General features: G+C 37.1%; 1 protein-coding gene across 2 annotated transcripts in view; it reads right to left on the minus strand.

Annotated features, from left to right (window-relative positions):
* The window catches only part of SEMA3A (semaphorin 3A), a 165,409-nt gene that overhangs the window by 22,096 nt on the left and 117,989 nt on the right, over positions 1 to 25,324 (minus strand). For both annotated transcript variants that reach the window (XM_071424035.1, XM_071424036.1), the window contains 6 exons: positions 15,598 to 15,740; positions 14,345 to 14,459; positions 14,184 to 14,253; positions 12,987 to 13,131; positions 7,141 to 7,360; positions 2,000 to 2,091 (listed from right to left, as the gene is read on the minus strand). In XM_071424035.1, the coding sequence (XP_071280136.1) occupies positions 2,000 to 2,091; positions 7,141 to 7,360; positions 12,987 to 13,131; positions 14,184 to 14,253; positions 14,345 to 14,459; positions 15,598 to 15,740 (785 nt within the window). The remainder of the gene's footprint in view (positions 1 to 1,999; positions 2,092 to 7,140; positions 7,361 to 12,986; positions 13,132 to 14,183; positions 14,254 to 14,344; positions 14,460 to 15,597; positions 15,741 to 25,324) is intronic.

Consider the following 25,324-nt stretch of genomic DNA (forward strand, 5'->3'; position numbering starts at 1 on the left):
TGGAAATCTGCTATTGATCATACTTTTGATCATCATACTTTTGGTTGTGTACATTAATAAAGTGTTTATTAAGCTTTTATACTTGTATAGTTTTCAACTTGCTTATCCTGAGAGAATTTGATATGGGTCAGTGGATGGTAAGCATGGACTCGCCCTTACAGAGGGGTTAATAGAGCTTATATTAGAAATCATCAATTAAATGTAACATTTGAATGAAAATTGAAAAACAAACAAACTCATTAGTTTGTTTGCTCAGCTGTTCAGAGAAATGTTGCACAAATGGGGTTTAAAGAGGCATTTGTTATCAATGTAACAGATATGAAAGACTTTCAGCTCTGTGGAATTTTAAATGAAAAGCATTGTACTCAGGACATTGCAGCTTAACATCAAAATGCATTGCTCATGATGCACATATACCCTTTACAACTAAAGTAAACTTACATTTGGATGAGGCACTTGTAAAATCTGTTTTGAAATATTCGTATCTTATACACACAAATTCTGCTTATTTCACTGAAATACATTAATGCCCTCTTTAGGGCTTAAATACATGTCTAAAGAGATAATTGAGCTTTCAAGTAAATCAGAACACCAAAATACCTTCATGCAATGAAAAAATACACATGTAAAGTAAAATTTCAAATTTGAATTTGGCATTACCTATTCTACTTCTGCAAAACCTTTCTGTAGTGAAATGAATTATATTTATTTTCCTTCTTTCACTTTTATATTTTTCTGATCTCCTATAGCTTGGCACTTCTACCTGTTTCAGGGAAGAGATTCTTATAAACAATTTCCAAATTACCCTGTGTTTGTGTAATGACTTTTGCATGTACAAAAAGGAAAAAAAATCTTGTCTCATTTTCTTCTCATAGTTTCTATGTTAAGAAGGGAAAAAAAAAGCACCCTAGATTTCTGTCCTCAAAAAACCCCATGGATTGCAAGAACAGGGACACATATTTTTCAGTGGTATCTTGCACTCAGAACAGAGGTTTCTGAGCCTGACTGGTACCAGTAACAGCAGGAATGCCCACAAGAAGCTCTGTTCAGCTAGATGGCTGACAGAGACAAGATTGTCTCTGCTCAGAAAAAGGTGAAGGGATGGCAACAGAGTTTGATGAGGACGTGGTGGCAGGGCCAGGGCACAGTCCCTATCAGCACAGGAGGCTCCTGGAGCATGCCAGCAGCATCTTCACACTGTGCTCCCAGCCAGGGACAACCCCCAGCTGCCTGGAGATGGGGAAGTGGTGCCATAAAAAGGCATTGACAGGAAGAGTAACGTGGGGAATGTAAATGATTCCTTGTTGTGTACAAAACACGAGACATCCCTGGGTTCTGTCTGGGAAGTGTTTGAAAGGTTTAGTCAGCCCTTCCTTGTAGGGCTGCCTATGGGATGCTGTATTTTTTATGTGGCTCAAACGGGAAAAATGGAGAAGATTGATTTCACCAAAAAGTGTTAGAGTTAGGAGGTCTTTATGGTGCCTTGTGTCAGACCACGAAAATGAGACCCCAAAGTGACCTTTGAAAATATAAACACTTTGTTCCTCAGATTATTAAGCATAAGAAATGTGGACAGATCATTGTTTTACCTAAAGTATCTTCCTAGTTACAATATGCTGATAGTCTGAATATTTTTGAGAATTGATGCAATTATAAATTCATATATTGCATATCACTGTGGGAGAAAACAGACAGGCATTGTTCCCAGACCCACACAGGTAGATATTCAACTCCAGCATGCAACAGCTCTAAGATTCAGAAATACTAATTTACTTTTTAAACCATGGAACAAGACCCCAGAATGCTATTTCTTTTATCATTAACCTCCAGCTCGCACTGAAACTTTCAAGATTTATTTTGACTGGTGTCGGGCTCTCTAAATGACAAGCTAATTAGAGGGGTATGCCAGGCTATTCCTTGGCTAGACTGCAAGTAGTTGAGTTTGCAGCTGTCCACAGAGAAATCTACAACCTGACACTTGAAATTTAGCTGCACTTACCCGAAAGACTGTCATTTCTTCCAGCAAGACTTCCTCTAATTCGTGCCAAGTCTCCTTAGGAATTGAAACCACTTTAAGAACTGTTCCAATATCTTGAAAAGGGGGGAAAAAAAAGTGTTTTCAGGTGCTTAAGATGAATACTTCTGCTTTGTAGCAGCCAGAATTTCTTGTAGTATATAATTATTTCACATATAAAGACTATGAAGCTACATATCTCTCAGCACTAATTCAAAATAACTGCTATTTAAAATAACCTCAGAAAACAACGTATTTCAGTAGAACAAGTAAGTATTTGAATTATCAAAATGCATCAAAGAAAATACATACTATTATGGTTATTAAGGAATAGACAGGACTGAAATACTATTTAGGTGACAGTATAAAATGACAGATTCATGACTGGGGAAGGAAATGCTCTAAATTTACCCAGGTGTGTTTTATAGTCCATTTTGAATATGATGTTTTTCTTTCTTAAAATGCATGTGAAGATACTGCAGTATGGCTATAAAACCATCTGGACAAACGTTCTCAGACAGATGAAGCTGTTAGGTCTCTTAAGTACCTGCGATCTTCCCTGTGTCAAACAAAGTACCTAAGATGTATAAGCCCCTTAAGGCATCTCTATTTCTCTGTGTGTAAGATGCTGGTTCTTCACTGAGGGGTGAAAAGCATACAATGTGTGCCTTTGGTTTAGAAATAGGTGTGTGCCAGCATTTTAGTATTATATCAAATTACATTTTTTGAGTTTTGCAACAAGCTTTAAAATCAACAAGGCCAGCACGTGAAATTCCAGAGCCACAGCCTTTGGTTTTGTGAACATGGTTGAGACTAAAGACCATCTCTGTTATTCAGCTTCTGCATCTGTAATTTATTTCTTTGTTTCTACGAGCACAATTTCCAGGAAACAACAAAAACACAAAGAACCATTTCTAGGTTGGCACACATCACTGCAGACTCTCTGAAATGGAAACAATCTGTATGCGACTTTTCTTTTTAACCAGCCAAGTGTAGTGCCATGTAAATGTATCACAGGTAGAATAACTATGTCCCTAAGGACTCTTCATGTTGCACATCCTACAGCTTTAATGGTTTAGGAAAACACAAGGCATTTTAAGTGGATAAAATTCTTAAATAACTATAAAGGTTGACATTCTTAAAACAAGAATTTAACCATCAATTACACAAAAGCATATATATATATATATACATTTTATAAGTATATATAGTTTGTGGGTGTTAGCTGAAATTTCTGAATAAAAAGATGACAACTCTACTTCTATATCTAAAATGCACGTAAAACTGAGACAAAGAAATCACATGCATTAGAAATGTTTTTATAGGGCAACTGACTTAAAAGCTATTGAATCAAAAAGAAAATACTGGTACTTAACTTTACATGGTTTTGTATTTAAGTATTCTAGAAAACCTGGAATATCCTGTAGAACTGAGATTTTTCATTTTTTCCATCTGCTTCCCTTTAAGCAGATGTTGGTTGCTAGATACATATTTTTGGAATTTTAGAAAGATGCAATTTCTTTTCCCCTGGAATATGTACATTACTGTTTTCTTTCATTAGCCACAAATTAATATATTCTTTTAAAAACACAAAGCATTAGTTATTTCTTAAAGCAACAACAAAGCAAAGCACATCTTTCTTTTTATTTAGGCATCTACATGTTCAAATTCTGCTACTAAAATATACTAGATGAGTTTGGATTGGTTTCATTATGATCACTGCGACTGATTGACTATATTTAGAACAAGAAATATTGAGAATGTTTCAGAACAAATACAATATAAACTTTAAAATAATAAGAAAAATCCACATTTCTACTACAGATTAATTCAGAATAACAGAAAACCTAACAGTAGTTATATTTGTAATTTAATTGATGAGTTAATTTCCTTAATTATCCTGGTAATATGATGACTGTGGTTTTGAGGAAAATACATTTTATGGGTGAAGAACAGGGAACTCTGACATAATAAACATAACAGTGTAGCAAAGTGTCACAACTCTATTCAGTGCTGGACTAGGACTGTCCTCAGTCCCAGCCCATTAAATGCTATATCCTAGAAATAAAGGGAGATTTTTCATAAAACAGACTGAGTGGGCATTGAGCAGACACAAGTTTCCCATAATGTTGTTTCAACAAAAGGTCAGACTTTTAAGTGGCTCCTGCAACAATTACAGTTGCCTGATCTCAAGAAAGCCTCTGAGGTCAAAGATACACTGAGTTAATCACTGTGGAGACTCTGGTCAGGCCATAGGTACCAAAGTGGAGCTTTATCTGACTTCTACATCAAGTTTTACAGAGTAGCATTTCAAACAATTTCACACAAACAGAATCAGGCGTCTCCTTTAGGATCAATAGGCTCTGCTTAGAAAGATAAGATTACTGTTATTAATTTGCTTTACTGACAGAGGTACTTTAACTGTGCCAAAGGATGCCAAACATTAGACCATCAGGATATGCATGAAATCCTGTTTTTTCTGATTACTTTCAAGCACACTGATAGGATTTTATTTTCATTGTGAAACACACTGGTACAATCAGAGTGGGAAAGAAACTGCTCAGCTCAAGATTTCCCCCACAGGAACGGAAAATGTGACCACACTGGATGGCTATTAATTATGTTGTGTTCAATTATCATCAGTTATTCAGTGAAAAGGAAAAAAAAAACCTATTTCTTCAACATAGTGCAGTTCAGCAGCACATGGGAATAATGTAGATTGCTCTAACAGCAATGGGAAAATACAGAGAAATATTATCTAATCTGATGGGACAGACCTGCACAGAAAAACCCAGCCATACCCCAGGGAGCATAATTCTGGCTTTGTCATAGATTCAGATCACCAAGTGGGAAAATGGACTGTGACTAAAGTCCCTAATCTGCTTCCCAGTTAGTTCTTTGCTTGGGAAGAAGTAATACATGCTGATTGTGTATCTGTTTGTGATTCCTCTGACCCTGAGCAGCTGGCTCAGGACAGCTCTCTGGCAGAAGGCAGGCAGGGCTCAGTGCTGCCTCTTTGCCTCTCCCCCCACGTGGAAGACACCTTTTCCTGATTCTGGAAACCACAATAAGGACAGTGAGCTCAGAGGAACACGAAGCAGCTTCTGTGCTCCAGCTCTAGGCATGGGTGTTGCAATGCCTGATTTTGTCCCACGAGGGTATGACCTCCTGCTGGAAGAAAAATGGTTTCTACGGGCAAAAGTAGTATTTCAAAAAATAAAAACACTCTGCACTTAAAAAGACAGGATTTTAGTGCTGAAATATCTTTTGGAAAGTGCAAGTAATAACGTTTCAACACTTTTCTTATAGTTTGTGGGCAGGGCTATCACCAGCACTGGATGGAATCCTGAGCATTTACCTCACATCTGAATATTACTGGTTTAGGAAAACCCTAAACTCAAAGGTAAAAATTATCATTTAGGTTCTTTTAGAGGGAGATCTTGCCTGACTGATTTACCTAAGAACTTCTAGACATAATAACTAAATAGCCAGTGTCTGCAATGATAACTAGCTCAGTTTTAAGCAAATCTTCCTGCACTGCCTGAAACAGACAGGAACTTCTGTCTTTTCATCTAACTCTAACAGCAGTCTTGAGGAAAGTGCAGTGAATCTCTGGAAGAACTTTTTGCTTTCCCTTGCAAAAATAAATGCATCTTTCTTAGCCCACCGGCTAAGATTTGGAGAGTTAAATGCCACCTCTTTTTCTCAAGAAATATACTTAAATAAGTTCCTTATGTTTGTTCAGCATCATACCATATATGTGACTAATTTGTTTTTTGTGGGCCAAATCAGGTCATAGAGGACTTGTTGAAAGGCACCAAACACTGTGAATTGTGGATGACATTGAAGTCTCTAATGTGTGATGGAAAATCTATATGTTGTGTAAAATCATATGAAAATACTTGTCAATGTTTTATGCAAGAACATACTGTAGCACTGGTATCTAATAATTCAGTTTACAGCTTTGAAGTGCTTTAACCCTTCCTGCAGAGCTGTGTTTCCTGCAGTAAATGTTCTGAATTGTTATACTTGCACTGGGTTTGGTACACAAAACTTCACCAGCTCTCAGTTTACTCATAATACATTTCAGGCATCAACATGAAAGAGATCTTACATTTATTGCTTTGGAAATCTGACTCCAGGTTTAGAGTACCAGAACTGTATTTAAAGTATGTAAATTTGGACTGCTATAAGACAGACACAGAGGTATTTTTTGGTCCAACACTGAAAAGAAGCAGTAGGGTTTTGGTTTGATTTGGTTTGGCTTCACGATGCCAATGTCTAATTACTAGTAATTATGTTCAGTAGAAGTTTAAAATACTTTTATTCAACATAACTGAAGCACCAGCCAACTAATGTAAAACTTTTGCAGATGAAGAAACAGATTCACAAGATCCAATTGCTACTCAGCAGAGTTTTGAAACCACTGAATTTGGGAAAATGCCTATCAGCTAATTTTTGGACACTCTTTCTCATTATTACCTTTCTGGAAAAAATGTCTTTTCTGAGTGCTTATTTGCACTTCTCTAAGATGCCCAAAGCTGTATGATTCTGCAAATGCTTTGGAAAGGATATCATCTTTCTATTTGAATACCAGCTCTTCTGAAACACTCCATTTGTGCCAGATATCTTCATCTAAAGTAAAATGATACAACCTCTTGGCTGAAGGGCTGAGCATCTTAAGGCAATACTTGAAATAGTTGAAAGGCACAAAACACTTTTACCATACCTGGATATTTGCCTCATTCACGTTAATACTTTTTATGCTGCACTTCAAAATGGGTACCTCAAACCCCTCATTTTAATACTAAATTATAATAAATAAGGCAAGACATTTCTAATAAAAACCCCTAAAAGCAGTAGCTGGAAAGAGGGTGGTTTGATCTTAGTCCAGTTGGCAAAGCTCCTACAGAATTAAGCTGTGCAGGCTATGGCCTGAACCTGTAACACTGGATGCTTGTAACAAAGACCTCCCCACACGCACAGTTTTGGGTCCTGCCCCAAATTTTCACATGTTTACACTGTTCTTCAGTCAATGCTCTGTCTTTCAGAGTATGAATTTTTATCTGCTGTAGGTTTCCATCAATCCTGGAGGAGGATAACAGTGTAGATTCAAGACCTCTCACCTGTGCCAATGAACATCACATCATACTGGCCATCTTCTGCATCTACCCGATCCACCACGATCTGTGTGAACTGGTAATCCACGTCTGTTTTGATCATGATGGGACGGTTGTTGATGGGGAATACTGGGTTGTACATGGCAGGATGGCTTCTGGCAAATGTGATAACTTCATCAGGAAGGTCCTTGGTGGAATCAAAACCTCCAAATGTTTTACTGGGACACTAGGAAAACAAAAGGGGAAACATTTTATTATTTATCAGCCCATCTACGGCAGTCTATAATTAAATATGTCAGGGAATCTAAGTTTTTTGTGACAGACAGCAAAAGATAATTCTATCACTCATAGTCTCTATTTTTAAATTTATTTGGGATTTAAACCAATATGGTTGACAGAATGCAAATGATCCTCACACATCACTTTTCTTATTCCTTTTCAGTGCAAAAGGCTTTTAAGTCCAGTTGTGATTAGTATTAGTCTTTAATTGTCAGAAGGAAGAAATCCTGAAATATCTAAATCATTCAATACAAGGCAAGCAATTCAGTATTTGGTTATGTATATAACACAAAATTAATTAATTATGATATTGTGAGAAATTATATTCACTTCCAAAAAAATTTAAAAGGTTTATTAAAACCTTATCAAAAATACAACAGAAGACTGAATAGAGAAAATATTACGGCTCTGGGGGCGGAGGATCTTTCCCCCATTGGATGTTCCACCTTTTAACCCTTTAGCCCCACCCAAAGTTCTGTCCATCAACTCCTTCTTCACTGTCCAGTGGTGGAGTTCACTTCCTTAAATCTTGATTGGAGGTCAGTTGCTTGTTGCCATAGCAACAAGCTGACCCTCCCAAATGTCCCAAACCCAGGCCACCCACTGATAACAATGCAAGGGGGGGTAAAACATAACTATAAGTCTATAAAACTTCTCTTAACATATATACATAATATTTGTCTCTTAATTGTGAGAGTCAACCATCTCATTACTCATCTGTCACGCCATCATCTTTGTTTCAAAGTATTGTCTTCAGAAGTTCACTGGAAGTCCAAATTGCTGTGTGAGGAACCAAATCCTTAAATCCTGGGACAATGCCCTGTTCTACTGACTTTTCAAACCCCTGCTTGTCTCAACAACTCTGTGTCCTCCATGTAGTCCCGATAATGTGGATCCTGTTACGCTAAATCAAATCTAGTGAGTCATGTCTTAAATGTATCTTTTTTTTCCCCTCTGATTCTAAAGAAAGCCTTCTGTGAGTGTTACTCATCACACTGTCCACGTGAACTCTTAGGTGAGAGGATCTTACTAAGGAACTGCAGTAACTCCTCACTGTCCTGCACAGCTGGTGTGTCCCATTGGGATGAATCTGGTCCAATGATGTAAGACAGAAAAGAGTCACTTTTCCCCTGCATATCCCCAGGGGTGGGCCAGACAGTTTTGCCTCTCATCTGTGAGAACCACAGGGCTCTTCTTTTCACATTTAACTTATGTTCTCCCACTCTAAGCAGAAACCAGAGAGGTAAGACCATGGTCTTGGTAGCCACAAAAGTATTCCTCCACTTTCAGCTATTACATATCCCCATCAGGACACTCTGTGGCTGATCATCACCATTTGTCATCATCTCTTCTATAGAATTGGTAAGTATTTCATGAACAGTTACCTGTAACATTAACATAAGCATTAGCACTATATTAGTACTTTTAATGGGTGAATGAAACCATGAGCCACCATGACCAAAGGCCAAAGATACTTGTCAAAGATATTGGTGACCCAACTACAGATCTGTTCAGATAACTCTTAAAGACATATAAAACACTGAATCCCAGCTGAAATTAATTATTTTCCAGTATTTGACCTTCAAATATAAACAACTGGTGTTAAAATGACTGAGATAATTTGCCCTTTATATCCAGGTATAAAATGCCTTCCAATTAAATTAAAAACCTAGCGGACAAGATCTTATTAAGCAAGAATCCAGACCTTGCAGGATGCTCAACAGAAAAAAATCGATTGTCTTTGCTATCACCTTGATCCAAATTATTAATAATTCAACAGAAATGAAATTTAAAAATCAATGTCAAAAAAGAGTAGTTGCTGTACTCAGCAAAGGGACACTTCCAGCATGGACATATAAAGTGTAAATTGTCCCTTGTGGGCATATTTGTTAGTAAGCAAATTCCATATTTGTTAGTAAGCAAATTCTGTTTGTATGGAAGGTAAGAGAGGAGAGAAGAAGAATATTTGATTAAGGCATGTGGAGCAGACAAAGCAGAAACCAAATTATTTTAGTTTTTCAAGATTTTTTTAACCTTTTTCTTATTATTATATGTTGTTGCTCTTTTGTACAAAAATATTACAAAGAGAAAATCAGATGGACTTTTCATGATTGTTGGCCAAACCATTCTCTGTCTCAAAAATAGTGTTTCAAATGCTGCACTTTAAGTTTGCTTTGCATCTCAATTAATATTCTAGCTACAGTTCAATACTAATTACTTGGATTAATTAGATAGCAATTAATTAGATAATAGCTGTAAAGTACTCTATGCATAAAAATCACTACACAAGAACTAAGTATTGTTAATTGCAGCTGGGCAAACACTGAAAAAATACTAAATGAACATTCATTTCAATTTTAGGCAAATGAATTTCAGCTGTGTTTCAACTGCATGAATATTTACTTTCTGGCTCATTTTCTAACAAAGGATTTTACTTGCAGCAATATGAAACAATCTCCCAAGGGAAATGGTCACAGCACCAAGAGTGCCAGAGCTCAGGAAGCATTTGTACAATGCTCTCAGGCACAGGGTGTAGCTCTTGGGGCTGTTCTGTTCAGAGCCAGGAGCTGGACTCAGTGACCCTTGTGGTTCCCTTCCAACTCAGGATATTCTATCATTCTATGAACCAAGATATAGTTTGCACAGAAAATTCATAAAACTAGAATTAGAGTCATAATTCTGTGTGTTTGAATAAGACTCTCAATTCTGAGACCCTTATTACTCCTTGGATCCCCTGCTTTTCTGAGAATAAAAAAATTACTGTAATCCTGTGTCTTTATATGTGAAGTTTAAAGTGCATTACCAGGACTAGGCCTAGTAAGGAATCTTTATCTACATTTTGGTAGGAAGAAAAAGGTCTTTGGTCATAACTCTTGGTATCATGAAGCAGAGAAAACCTGAGCTCTGTAGCTGAATTCACTGAAAGTCAGATAGGAATTCAGGATGAGCTACCTGAGTTTAGATGAGGTATACACAAAAGTCCTCCCTCCTCTCCCAGATACTTTAAAAAAGTTTAAAAAAGGAAAAAAAAAGAAAAGAAAAAAGAAAAGAAAGAACAAAACCCAAGTCCTGTAGATCGTACAGGAAAAACTCTGGCAATTTCTTTGCTGCACGTGAAGTTGATGCAGAATTGTTTACCAGGCTTTCTGGTTTTTCAAAAACCATTTCCTTTCTTTTTCTTTTACTCATACTGGGCAAATCACCAGATGCTCAAGAAGTTTACTGGCACCTCACCTATTAAATTCCTGAGATAATTCAGTACTGTTTAACTGCAGTGCAATCTGGAAATGAATTACTCTAACATCAGGTTTTTTCCTCCATCTCTTTCTGCATTTCTTGGAAAAGGAGTCCAAAGGTCTGACATCTAAGGAACTTCTAAAATCTTTTTCTTCTCTATTCTCAACAGATCTTCAAATCATTGGAAACACACACAACTTCATCACTTTATAAACAAAAAGCTTCTTTCCAGCCAGAAATGCACCTCATTTTACAATTCAGTTTTATCCTATTAATAGAACAGAATGATTTTAGCAACTGTGAGGGCATGCCTCTTTTTTTAAAGTGGCAGAACCCAGGATTAGAGTCCTGGCAAACTGCTGGCCTCAGCCACTCTAACAACAATTACAGTGGCATGGCCTCCTGCACTACATCTGTGGGGCTAAGCAGACCTGTAAAATTTGGGACTACATTTGATTTTTAGGCAAGAAAACAGCTTATGGTGGAATCTGAACATCTCTGCACTTTGTGAATCTTAATAAAAGCATTTTATAATGAAATCATAAAGGAAAACTCCATTCTGATAGGGTAGCCAGAAACAGAAGTATCTGTAACCTAACTGCATTTCCTTACTTTGACAAAGGCTCTGGTGTCTTAGGTCACTTTGTCACTTAAGGGCTGGGTTCTGGCCCTTGTTTTTCTGCTTATTCTGGGGAAGCTGATCAAATTATTCTTTTCTCATGTACAACTCACATCAAGACCCTCAGAGAAGTTGAAGTTGAGGAGTAACTCCCAGGCAGAACTGAGGCCAGAACTGTGTCTCAGGACACAGAATTGCCAGCATTTGAGTTGTGTATTTAGAATCTCAACAGAGCTGCATCTGATCTCTGCAGAGGAATGAATGCAACAGAGTCTGTGTGCAGCAGTCAGTTCTTTATCTCAGTCTACTTCTGTAATAAAAACATGCAACATTCTTATAATTCTACATAATATCTAGTATCTGGTTTTGTTCAGAAAGGCTAATTGAAACTGCAATCAAAGAGGAGTATAAAGGAATAGAATAATGAACATAAAGTCTGTTAAACTGAAAAGGTGAGAATAGCTATACAAGAAATACCAAAAATATCTACTCATTCACATTTTCTAGAGTTGTAACACAATAGAACTTAAAAAAAACACAACTCCCTGACATAACAGAATTAACTGTAATAATTGGGAAAAAAAGCTTCACCATTAGATGAGAAATGAAACCTCTTTTATGCTGCAGAGCTGATATTTTAAGTCTGGAAAAAATTAGAAATTCCTTTAGTTGCAGTGAAGGAGTGAGGAGTGCTGAGGAATCCAGCTGTCAGGGAGCCACTGTTTTCTTTTACTTAGGAAGTAATTTTCATTAGCTGGACATATATATCAGTTGAAAGATCAGATTTGAAAGGACAATTTCAAACATACCACAGAAAAGTAGAAAATTTGATGAACTAAAGAAGCAAAGTTATTCCAGTTTTCTTTTGTGCCTTACACTTAAGAAGACTTTGAGAAGAATGTTGTAAACATATATATTATTTACATATATACATTTTTATGTATCCATGTGTACATATATATGTAATCTTCTGCAATGACAGTTCTCAACACAAATGGGCCAAGCTGACTTACACAAGCTAAAGAGCAAGCCCAATGTATAAAATTAATGCTTGTTTCATAAATGTCCCATCTTCTTAGACTACTGGAAATTTCAGAGGCACTTAAATATTTCTAGAATGTGTTGATATCAGTTGAAATATGGATGTCTTATATGGATTGATATTTTAGTCATTTATAAACCAGAAACAGAGAATCAGGTAAAACCACATATTTTTAAAAATTCCCAGTGGAAGTTAGAAACTATTGTAGTCACTCTATCATCTGTTGCAGAAATATGAGTTTTACTGTCTTAGATTTAACGTTGACTGAAAGTTCCTAACAGTGAGGCAAATCCTGTTTTCCATTCATTTTTATGAAGAATGGCTCAGTCAGCCAATATTTGGGGGAAAAACCTAATTCCAAGGAAAGGATAATGCAATATAATTTATGAAACACTTGACTTTCAGTAAAATTCTCCAGCCATTACAAAAACTTCTTTTGAAGTTGTTAATATGAATGCCAAAATTAAAATCAAAGTGAAGTTGTTACTGCAGTTTCATATGTTACAAGAAAATCAGTACATTCTGGACCTGGAGGAACTGTTAGCTTTCCCTTCTGCCACTCTATCTATTTCGTTATTTGTGTCAGTTTCTTTCCTGGATCTCAGCTCAAGGACCGTGTAATGTGTGAAAATACTTTCCACAGTTTTCCCAGTTCGGATTCCTTGGGGTACTTACAGTTCCTGGCCGTGGGTACGGCACTCGCCCTTGGTAGGGAACCCACTGGTAGTTGGGGCCATCCCGGTGGGCATAGGGACCAAGGAACACCCTCCTGACATCAGTCATGCTGTACATACACACTGCTGATCCCTTGAAGATATTACTGAAAATGAGGGGAGAAGAAATCAAATCAGCTTCTTTAATCAAGTGCTAGAGCTATGGGAATAGCAGCTTGATGCTTTCTAATTTATTGCATGTGATGATTATCAAACCTCTGACATGCTCTCAGAGCAATCCTCACTCACCTCCTGTGAAAGTTCAGCAAAACTGATATGATCTCCCAGACATTTTCCTTAGCAGATGGCTGCTATTTCACTATTTAAAACATCTTGTCCCCAGAAGGCCAAAGCCCAAATTTGAGTAAATTTCAGTAAGGCTTTCCCTAGAGAACTATTCAATTTTTTCCTACACTCTACATTTTTCTATTTTTTTAGCAGTCTCTTCCATCATTTTGGGCAGCACAAGTACAAACTTCAGTGTTGTCCTTACCCTGACATTTTTTACAGAAGACAGTAAGGACTTGTAAATCTCCGTCTTCTATGCCTGGTATCACTAGAAACATTCTTTCTGTTTAGAAACTAAAACTTGTTTCTTTCACAGACAAATGTGGCAATACAACTAGTACTGCAAACCTTCCTCAGGCCAAAGCTGCAAGTATATTTTGTTCTTGGTGAAAGCACAATGTAACAAAAACATTCAAGTCACAGTTATATGTGATTCAATAACAGAACTTTTGAAAGATCACTAGACTTTCCAGATTTCAGCAATATTTTTTATTAAAATCTCCTTGACTAGCCAATTTCTCACTCCACAGATTTCCTATTTTACACTGCCCCCAAACAAGTTTATTTATGCTTGCATTCATTTTCCAAATCTGTGTGGAAAGGGCTACAAATGCTGATCCCTGCTATAAAAAGCCAATTCAATGGCAAGAACAGCCTGAGAAACTGATAGTCTTTGTGTTTGCTAGCTTCAGGGTGATGATGTACACTGCTCATAAGAAAGAAACCTAATTCATTACTTCTTACTGACATTGACTTCTCGGTTCAAAGGTTAAGAAAATTTTGTGGTTTTTAAAAACACTTTTAACAAAGAGACCTCTTTAAAACAAGCAGCCATCCAAGTTTCCATGCAAGAAAATTATATGCTCTGTACCTGGAAGTTGTAAACACTCCATAGACTATTGGATTTTTAGGGTCTTTAGAGTTCATTAGGAACACGTCCTCTGTAATGACAAGAAGAAAAGAAAATCAGGTTAAATTCATACAGGTAATACCTGAAGACATTTCTATTTTCCAGCCACTTCTGCCACTTACGAAGTTCATCAAAGTGTGTGTCGATGCCATTGGGTCCTGGCACAGAACAGATCAGACGTGCTTTGAGGAAAGTTGTCCATTTGTTAACAAGGCTCCTGTGTCCACCAAAGTCATTCTAATAACAGAAGTGTTTTGCATTAATATTTAGCAACAGTCTTCGTTTCAAATATCAACAGAGTACAGATAAAATATAGTAAATAAGATGACATTTAGAGAAAACAAGAGAGAAGAATTCACCCTCTATGTACAAAAGCAATATTACGTCGCAAAGACAAAAAATCTGAATTATTTTTATTTTACATTGATTGTGCCATATATCATACTAGTCCATAACTTAAAACCAGAAACACTCAAATCTCTTTATATAACTTTATACATATTCAACACTGGGAAAAAAGGAATTGGCAGAATATCTTGCTCCAAAGCTTCCAGTCTGCCATGTCCTGGAAAATCTGAGGGGGTTTATTATGCTGAAATGGGTAGCAATAAAGTAGAAATGAAACTTGCAATGGAACAAAGTAGACAAAAATGCCAGAACAGTGGGGTCAGCTGTACAGCCACCAAACGTAGAAACAAAGGTCCCTGAGGACTTCATACTTGTGGGGTAATTGGTTTACAAGTAGGAACCTCTGAATTCAAGGAGGTAAATTGAAATTGTCCTTATGGATTAACAGAAAATTTTACTGTAAACACTACAGTTGCCAAAGCTACAACATTTTTTAATATAATTTCATTAGCAGAAATGTTTTTGGAAGTCTGTCAGAAAAACCTCTGGACATTTATCAGTGTGGACAAATGATTCATCTTGCAGTCACTAAGGGTCTTTGGAATGGCTGCCCATTTCTACAGCTAGCCTTAAACAATCATTTTTCTGTATCTTCCTTTGCCTCTGTTTTAAAGGTTTTCACTAATGTGGGAATGGAAAGGTATTAACACTTAAAAAGCAAATTCTTCAAATGTTTTTGGCCTACCTGGAAGTACCACATTTCCTGTAAAAAGACTTTCTTTTGCAGACACTTTCTAAGCCTCAGAAGATACCTACAGATTTTTAAACCAAACATCATAGTTTGTGAATTTCCCCCCCCCAAAAAAGAATTGAATAGTATTGATTTCTGTATGTCATCCCCACACTATTTTTGTCTTGGGATGACCCAAGAGTCAATTAATACTGAATAGTTAACAGGTGAGAAAACACAATTTCTAAAATTGCTTGCAAATGCATTCAGTATCACACCAAGAATTCATCATCTGACCTTGCAGATCTGCCCTATTCTGGCATGTGTGGCTTTTCCAGTGTGCTCTCCATCAATTGCATTTTCACGGAAGAAGAAGTAGATCTTGTCATCTTCTGGATTGTCACTCTCTGGTATCAGGTGAGCACTGACAAATCTGGGATCTGAGAAGACAATGCCATTGTGCACATTACTACTGCATGAACTGGATCATTTCTCTTCCTTACATAAACAAACTGTCATTTTTCTTCCCAAGACCCAGTCATTGTATCCCATGGTAAATATTTCTATATTAGGTACATCATCACCTGCTAATGTGTGACAGGTATTTACATTCCTCTTATCTTTAATACAGAGAGGTGTTTGCTACAGATATTTAATGAACAAATCTTAACTTTATTATTGGAGCAATTAAATGTTTATGAAATCTCTTTACAAATGTTTGTATAACATTACAGCATGGTTTCATAATTCCATGTATTTTTACTGACATTTTTCTTCTTCTTTGGATGTCTGGACTTCGGTTAGTCTTTCTGTTAAAGTAACAATTAAAATGAAAGAATTATGGAGACAAATCTAAAGTTCTCATTTTAAAAATTAAAAAAAAATTACACCTAGAAAATTTTTAGTGCATTACTGTTAAAAAAAGTTGTTGAAAACCACATTTTGATTGATACTACCTTCCCATGATACCCCAAATTCCCTAATTTTTTTCTTCTTTTCAGAAGAGAAATATATTTTAGAATTTCTACTCAAGTTGTTGAAATACTTTGTCTTTCCATTTTTGTGAAGTATTATTTTTACATACATAAACTTTATTTCTTAATGATTAGAGTGAGAACTTTATTTGGTGGCAAAAAAGATACATCAACAAGCGAAAATACATATAATGTGGACATACTGATGGGTTACATAAAAATACTGGAAAGAAGTTTTGGGCGAGAGAATTTTATAGAATTCACATCAATAAATTCATGCCAGTGGTGCATCTGGCTCATCACTGTATTTTACAGAGATACTTCAGCTGGTATCTTTCACTATATTTGGAAAAAGAAGGCATATCCAACAGATTTACCAATCTGTTTTATAACCATTCTACATCCTGCTGGGATAATTAACTGTAGAAGAACTATATTTAACTACTCAGAGTCCTGTTCCTATGTGAAATTGTAAGCTATTTTAGTGTCTGTATTAACATCTTTTCAGTGTATATTTCTTGCCAGATAGTCATGGAAATAATGAACTTTGCTATGTTTTGCCAGTTTGCACTAGCTGGCCTGTGCAACCCATTGCCTTATTAAGGATGGCAGTGTTTTTAAGACACATTGACAAGTTATGCACACAGAAGTTTAGAAGTTTAGATGTTTATATTATATGAGTATATACAGCATAATTTTGTGTGTATGTGTATGTATTATCATGTACTCTCTGTGTGTGTATATATATATATATATATATATATATATATATGTGTGTATCTCACGTATTTGTGTGTGTAGGTGCATACGTGTATATATTTTATGTAAGTACAGAAGGATGACCCTACTGGCTCAGACCAAAGTTTACTTAGATCAATACACAACCTCCAAGATTCTCCAGAAGTAATTATTTGAGACAAGAAAGAATATGGTGATTACAAATAATATTCTCCCAGAAGACAATCCCTTCCTTCAGCTGTTTTCAGTGTAGCTGATTCCCTGAGCTTTGCTGCTTCTGTGTCCTTAGTTAACTCTCAATAGACTTTCAATCCAGTTATCTGTCTAGTTTCTTCCTGAACCCATGCACATTTCCAGAATTCAGCATGTCCTTTTCCTTTTGGAATTTGTTCCTCACCTACACAATGTAATGAACTAAAATTTACTTCTGATTTTTGTTTTGAACAGTGATCTCAATAAATTCATTTGGTTCCTCTCAATTCCTGTATTGGAAAAATGCCCAGTGATCAAGATGTGGATGAACTATGCTCTTTAACAAGGGCTGGAGCAATTCTCTTTGTTGAATTCTCTGTTGCAGTTTTCCTTTTTTTTTTTTTTTTTTTTCCTATTAATATGGTTCTGACAGCTCCTAAACAGTAATCTGAAATTGCCATGGAATTTACTTGCCAAAACCTCAGAACTTCACTCTTCATTGGTGGTACTCTGTCCATAGCCCATTCTTTTAAATGTGAAGATAGACATACTCTCCTCATGGTTTTCCCCATGGTTTATCACTACATCATTCATCAAAAATAATTTAATTTGTCGTTTGATTGCTTAGCTACCCAGTTGCATTAAGATCCTTTTGTTACCCTTCACAGTCTTCCTTTGTCTCACACTGCTGAATAACTTAGGTTCATGTGAAAAAAAACCCAACCTTTCATTCAACCTCTTTTTCAGGTTATTTATGAACATGTTGAACAACACAGGCCACAAAACAGATCTCTGTGAAATGGCATCTACCACCTATTGTCTCTTAAAATAAACATTTTTAGACATCTGAGAACATGAAAAATCTGAGATCTTAAGCTCTCCACCCCAAACCCCAGTAATGCAAGCTATTAAATGTCCTTCCTTTCTTTCTAGTGTGCATTTAATAGCTTTCAAGTTACAGTGACATGAGACTCAAGATAAAAAATATCTCAACTGTTTTTTATGCGATATACTAGGGCTTTGCATGCAACTTCAATCTCAAGAAACAAGGGCTACAGCTTGAAAATTTCTGTACTGCAGACTGGGGAAGGATCCACCAGAGAAAGAAGATAGCCATTAGAATACACTGTTCTTGGCTACTGGATCTGGAGAACCTCTTTTTTGAATATGTTGCTTTTACATCCTTAAGGGCTTAATGAAAAAGGGTAAAAAAAATATTCAACCAAAACCTAAACACATTCCCAAATGGTTGAATGATTTGTTTCTAGCACAATGGGTTTTGTAAATCACAAGAGATCAAGTTCTAAAATAAATCACTATATTATCAGGTGTCAAAAATCTAACTTTACATTGGCCTATGAAGATACTGTGGGGAGCCCCATTTTGAGGCAAAAATATTGCTGATATAGCACTGGTTATGTAAACTTGCCCTCGGTTAGCATATTATTATTCTTTTCTTTCCCTCTCATAATTTTGCAAGTGAACCAGAAATAGTAAGACAGTTTAGTATTAAAGCAGGACTGACACAACAATGATAGAAAAATAGTCGAATAAATTGAAAATATGTATTTTAAATTATTCTGTCAGAGTGAAAGCAGAGAAGAGGGTTGTGAGGTAGGCAGATAAAACTAATGCCACAGCTAGAGCACATGTGAGTATGCTTTGTATATACTTCTTACCAGTGCTCATCAGAGATGGATTCAGATTTTCAATGAGTGATTAATAATCCTGACTACATCCCTGCAAATGAAGTAGTCACACAACCTCTATTAGAAACACATCCATTGTACATCATGAAACACCTTTTCTTGAATAACACTTCTTACTGAGCACACCTTGGACTGTTTTTCCATCTAGGTAAATCGATATGTTTTAGTCAATAAAAGAGTGGTTCTTCATGTTATAGGGCCCTTGCTCTTGTTACCTGGTGGCTTGGGTTTTTCCCCCTCTTCCATCTAACAGATTTATGTCTATGCAGTGAACCAAATAAATGAAGAGCAGGCTACATGTGTTCTGTTGCATATAGAAATAGATTAATTTCTGTTTAGAATGAATGTAGTGGTTACAGAAACAACATCATGATACCATGTGTGGGGACAGGGAGAGAAAAGTGCTTGACAATTTCATGGGTTATAAAGCTAAGAACCAGTGATCTGTAGTGTGTTCTTTATTGTTCCACTAGCACAGAGGCTGCCTGACTTGCCTGAGGCTTGATGCACACTTGCATTCAACCCCAGGGCTTCAGACCATGCTCACTACTGGCTGCTGAAGGTCTTGATGAATCAATCAGCCAGATGGCCAGCAGTCACGCAACGCAGCCCTCTCCACGGACTGCACAGCACTTTTTGATTGCTCTTCTTTGAGGATTGGAAGGGAGATATCCACAGATGAGGGAATAAGGGACTTCTCCTTGACTCTCCTAATTGCTCACCCATGCAGCAGAAGAAAGAATGTCATCCATGAATGTGTATGTTCGAGTATTGAGACTGCCCTGCCCTACCCTGCAAATTTAAACAGGTTTGGTATCAAGCAGTCCCCATGGGAAGTTTAAAATAATTCAGTCAGGGTTGACCTATTTCATACATTCAACACAATACAGCCACAAAAGAAATGCTGGAATGAACTTCAAGCAAGTTTTACTGAATGGGAAGTAGGACTTTGATCCAAACCCACCAGTAACAATTGTAAAAGTCAGTGCTATTGGGGGTAGACGGAATGACTTCAAATTTCTGAGTATGAATTATGGAGTATTCTGCAACCCTAAAACTGCCTCCAATCCACGTAGCCCTCAGAAGTGCTGCAACAACAGTTCAACACTTTCTTGTTTGAAAGCAGTCTCCCATTGATTAGAAGTCCAGAAAGCTTGTTTTGGGAAAATGGATTTAAGAAATAATTTGACAGCAAATATTTTGCAATGATTCATTGCTTTTAAAAAACACAGGCAGACAATATAGAAGACTGCTTTAAAAAACAGCATACATCAAACAAACATTTCTGAAACGTGTTTTAGCATGATCAAAGGAGAAACAAAGCCACAGCACAAACACGATCAAAATAAAAATTACAGCTAAAAACACTTCTCTGATCTTGCAGCCAAAGTGAACAAGCTAAAAATAAAAACTTAGATTTTTATTTAAAACAATCAGCCTTTAAGAAGCAAATCATTAAAGTCCACACCTTTTTCAGTCTCCTTTTTCCAGTTGTCTTGGCTGTGGTGCTACTCCTCAGATCCCACATGACACCTTTGTGTGCCCTCCTGCAATTACCAGCTCTGCAGACATTTCTCTGGCAGCAGCCCATTAAACTGTCCTTTCTGAGAAATCTGGCTCTTTATGAAAACGACACCTTGGTCCAGCTGCCTTTATGATTTATTTGCCATTGTTTGCTTATTTAAGTAATGGAAACATGTTTTGCCTGTCTCAGCATTTCAGGTTGAGGGAAAGCGAAGGTATATCGATCTGCACTGGTTCTTTAACAAATGTTACCCTTTACCAACAATAACCCACAAATACACACACGCACCCAAGAGCAGGAAACAATAAAAGTCAGAAATTGGCTTTCTAAGTGAATTGTATTAGCATTTTAATGAAGATCTATAAACTTGAAGGCACAGAAATTACCTTTAGCTGTCAAGATTGAGTAAGCTGAAAGCACAGAAGCTGGGGTCATCTCTTCATCACTTGACAAGAACCAAAGGGCAGCTCTCTTAGGAAATGCTTTGTAAAGAGTTTGAACTGGATGCCCCTATTATTGTATATTTACGGTCAAAATGACTAATTTATCAGTTCACAGCAAGAAAATTCTAGGAAACTAGGGAAATTTTATGCTCAGTAAAACTGCAATTGCTGTAATTTAATGAAAAGTACTGGAGGGTGACTGGGACCCTAAGGAGAGGAAGGCTAGAGAAGATGAAATTAAAAATTTAACAACAACAAAAATAGACAGCTACTCAAGGCTTCATAACCACGTACAGCACCCGTCCGCTGGGACCCAGCACAGAGAACCAAACACTGTCCTCACAAAATCTGGACTTGCTCTCTCTGTGAAGCCCTACTACCCACAGAGAAGAGAGCTGCAGCTCCAGTCACAAATGTGCGGAGCAGAGCTTCTGCCTCAGCAAGGTCACCAGAGGACAAAGCTGTTAATATGTGGTGATGAGAGAGCTAAGATGGTTTGTGGTTTTACACACTCGAATGTAGTTTACAAAACACCAAAGCTTTTAGTGGTGTTCTTTCAAAGTTCCTTCATTTAAATTCCTCAACTTTCACATTCCTCTTGCTGCTGTTGAGTCAGGAAAATGCTGCAGAGCTCTCATGGATTCACTGCTTCTAGTGAAGCTCCTCAATAACACGGATGGCCACATCAGACCACATCCTCGAACTGGGAATGCTGTTTGCACAAGGGATAACTTGTGGCTATTATGGAGCTAATATGAGGGTTTTGTGGTAACTTATTGTCAGATGCTAACATAGAAAGGACAGACCACAGAGTAGAGATGTCATTTAAAGATGCTGTTTACAAAGTCAGGAGGATGTGTGCCATTCAGGCCATGCATGATCAAGCTGTCAGCAGCTATTACAAGGTAAGAAGCCTCATGGTCCCTCACTGATTTTGCAATGGAAATTCCCCTCAGAAAGAGTTTTAAACCCTGATGATAATCATCAAATGGCTAATCTTTGAGTCAAGATGATCTTAGAGTAGTACATTAGTTATGTCAGCTAGTTTCTCTTTCTTAGAAGTGATATCCTATTTTTTATCAATTTTTCAAAGATTAGTAAAGGCAATTTTTGTGAGACAGATTATAAAACACACTAATAAGTGTAAGGTTTACCAAAAGTTTCTTTTAATTTCAATAAAAAAAATATTTTATTCCAAACTCTTTTCGTAATTTAAAAAGAAACAAACAACCTCAAACCAACAAACCCTTCCTCTGCAGATTCCAAATGCTATGCTTCAGTGGTGACTTGTGTGACATGAAGAGATTACAGACTTTCAAGGATGAAAGGTATTAAAAGTAGCAACAACATATCACTCTTCTGTCATTTCAATACATGGCTGCAGCAGCAATGTAGCACTCAAAAGACATGAATTAAAAAACACACACCATATTTTTACACATGTAAATTCTTCTGCATCTCAAAGGTACACTTACACATACAGCAACAGGAGTCTAGCCCTTGTGGCTTTTACAGTGGCTTGACCATAAATGCCATCCATGCACCATTCTCATTGTGAGAGACAATAAAACTGAATTTAAATGATGGGGCTTTTTAAGGAATTACTGATCTGTATTTGGCAAAAAGCAAGAAATGGAAAGTGTATTGCAACATCCTAAAGCATTCAGGCTCCACGCTGGGGGCAGCCAGCAGAAGTGAAAACTTGGCAAGGCCAGGTTGGGGACTGAGCCCTCCTGGGGGCTGGCAGTGATGCAGGGTAAGGAGAGCACAACCCCAGTTTTGGGTGCTCAGCCCCTCTGGAGTATTGTGAATGAGTCCCTGAGTACCTGCCAAGACAATGCCACCACCCCAAGATCCCTCATCTCCTCTGCCTTAGAGGCATAATTCAGCATGAACATTTCTTGGGAATAACATTTTGGCTCCCACAGGAAACAGAAGGGAGAAAATGTTGATCTCTGATGCAATTATCAGTTTTTGAAGCCTTTCTTCTAAAGAGACAACAATAGTTTTGATTCCTTGTTAAAGACTAATTATATGGTGAAGAAAAGTGAATATAAAAGTTCAGTAAAATTATAGCTTAATGCTCAACATAAATTAGATTTCTCACAAAACAATGCTTATGATCTATCCACACTATTTAATTTAAAAGAGGTGATTATTATCTCCTTACAGAACAACAAGCAAAATTAACACCTCTTTTCCATTACTGACTCTGTTTCAAGGCTGTTGTATATCTATCAACACAATTAATTTTAAACTTATTTACTTGTCCCTCAGAGAGAGTAATTGGGCAACTGAGATAACTAGCGTCCATCACAGAAGAGAAAGTGAGGCTTGCAGCACACTGTCTCCATTTAGGAATACTTTAATCTCAATTTTCTGTATTTCTTAAAGGTAATGAGAGTTCCAGCTAAGAGCCTGTTTCTTCCTCTCTCAGTCATTTATCTGAAGTTTTTGACATTGATGTTTGGAAATAAAAACACTAGAAAGCCTGTGCCTTAACTGTGTAACCTACATCTTTAGAGCTCTGGATGAGTGACAAGAACTAAATACCAGAGTCTTTATGCTAAGACGTGATGTATTAGGGGAGGAAGTGGAGCGTGGAGGCACTGAAGACAAAAGATGTTTCTGATTTGGGGTGTTACAGACTTTTGGCATAGAGAGCCATGCTACAGGCCTGCCTTTTGTAAGCTCTGAAGATTCACAGGTGGAGCACAAGTCCCTGGAGATGCTGAAGCAGTTTATGGCAGCTGATCCTAGAAGTCAGAAACCCAAACCTGTTCCTCTCCATTAATGTGATTTTCTCAGGCCTTTCTGAATGCTGAGAGATGTGTGTTTATGTCTTGGTGGAATATTCTTCCACTTTCCCACCTGGAAATTAAGGGCACAAGAAGGTGTCCTGAAGGCTGAGGGAACATGCTGCAGCCAAACTCCTGACACAGCACTTTGCAGGAGGCAAATACCTGGCTGAGTGTGAGGAATAGCTGGGGATTATCATGGCAAGCATATGCCAGTGTAGGGAAAATGGGACAGCCCTCAGCAGTACAACTGGTGAAAGCTGAACAGCACTGGCTTGACACGCACATCTTCAGCCTCTGTCTCCTGAAAGCTAAATTCCTAATATTTCTGTCAGCTCCATGCAGTGTACAACCCTGTCTCCGGAACCCTTTGCCCATAGAAATATTACTTTTTCCTGCCTAAAAAGTGAAAAAAAATGTCCTTGGCGTCAAAAATCATCTATTTTGAAAACAGGAAGAAAAACTCCAAATTTTGTACTGCCAGGTTCAATTAGAAGTGTGTGGAAGGGGTTGTGTAGCTGTAGAAAAGATCTCTCCCTGATGGCACATCAAAAACTGGACAGGCCTCTACCATAGTCTCAACTCTCCATGAGGGATGTTCATTCATTTGGAAATGATCATCAGCCCACGCCACTTCCCACGGACTCATCCAGTAGAGAACTGCAGCAATCTCCTAACCTTTCCAGTCTCCTGTAATTTAATTTCTTTGTGAAATCCTTTAGATTTGGCTAAAGAACTGAGGTAATTTTGTCAAACTACAAGAAACATTTTGTCGGTTTAATGAACTTTTACAGCTAGTGTAAAGCAACTTGACACAAAATCCATTAAAGTAGGATTAATGAGGGATGGGAGCAAAAACTGAGGAAAGGGCTGGATGAATGACTGGTTTTAGCTCATGTGTCAGTGTAGCACAGCAACACAAAATGCAATAGGGCATCTGTAAGTGGAAGGAAAACCCCTCAGCACAACCTGAGGTATTCAGTGTGATAGCATCAGTTATGACAACCTCTTTCAGTAGTCATGTAAGCACTATGTGTTTCCAACTTAATCTAGCTTCAGTCAGCATAAGGTATTAACAGGGTTTTACACAACTGAAATAATGTACTCATTTATTGTTGATGTGAAACTTAGTTCTGTTCATTAAAAAAGAAAAAAAAAGTATTTGATACCACAGGTGAGATGAAAACTGTGAAGTTGCTTCAGATAGAAAAGTTTTGCAAGAGTACCTGCACTGTCAGAAAGTTTTTGTTCTCAAACAGCTTTTCATTGGCTTATACTTTAATTCTGTACAAGCAAACTGGTTTTCATTTTAACTATTTTAATTTTTATTATTATTCACTGACAGCACTTCAAAAATATTTTATGTTATTTCTGTGACTTATAAAAATGAAAATTTCATTGTCTCAGACTCAAAATTTTTGTGTTTTTTAAAAGCAATGAGGGGGGACTGTGCTTGTGATACATAAATTGCAGTGAGAGGAATTGGCAAAAAGTTTAACAGAAGTATTTAAAAAGTAATAAAAAAAAGAAAAGCAGTAAAAAATATGGGCCCTATAATAAATGGGAAACTGATTTTTTTTTTAAAAGAATGCTTTCTACCAACAGGTCTGGCACAAAATATTAAAGCTGACAGTATGTCAAACAT

The sequence above is a fragment of the Agelaius tricolor genome, unplaced genomic scaffold (assembly GCF_023055355.1).
Source record: "Agelaius tricolor isolate 1412-34295 unplaced genomic scaffold, bAgeTri1.0.p SCAF_3, whole genome shotgun sequence".
Taxonomy (NCBI): domain Eukaryota; kingdom Metazoa; phylum Chordata; class Aves; order Passeriformes; family Icteridae; genus Agelaius; species Agelaius tricolor.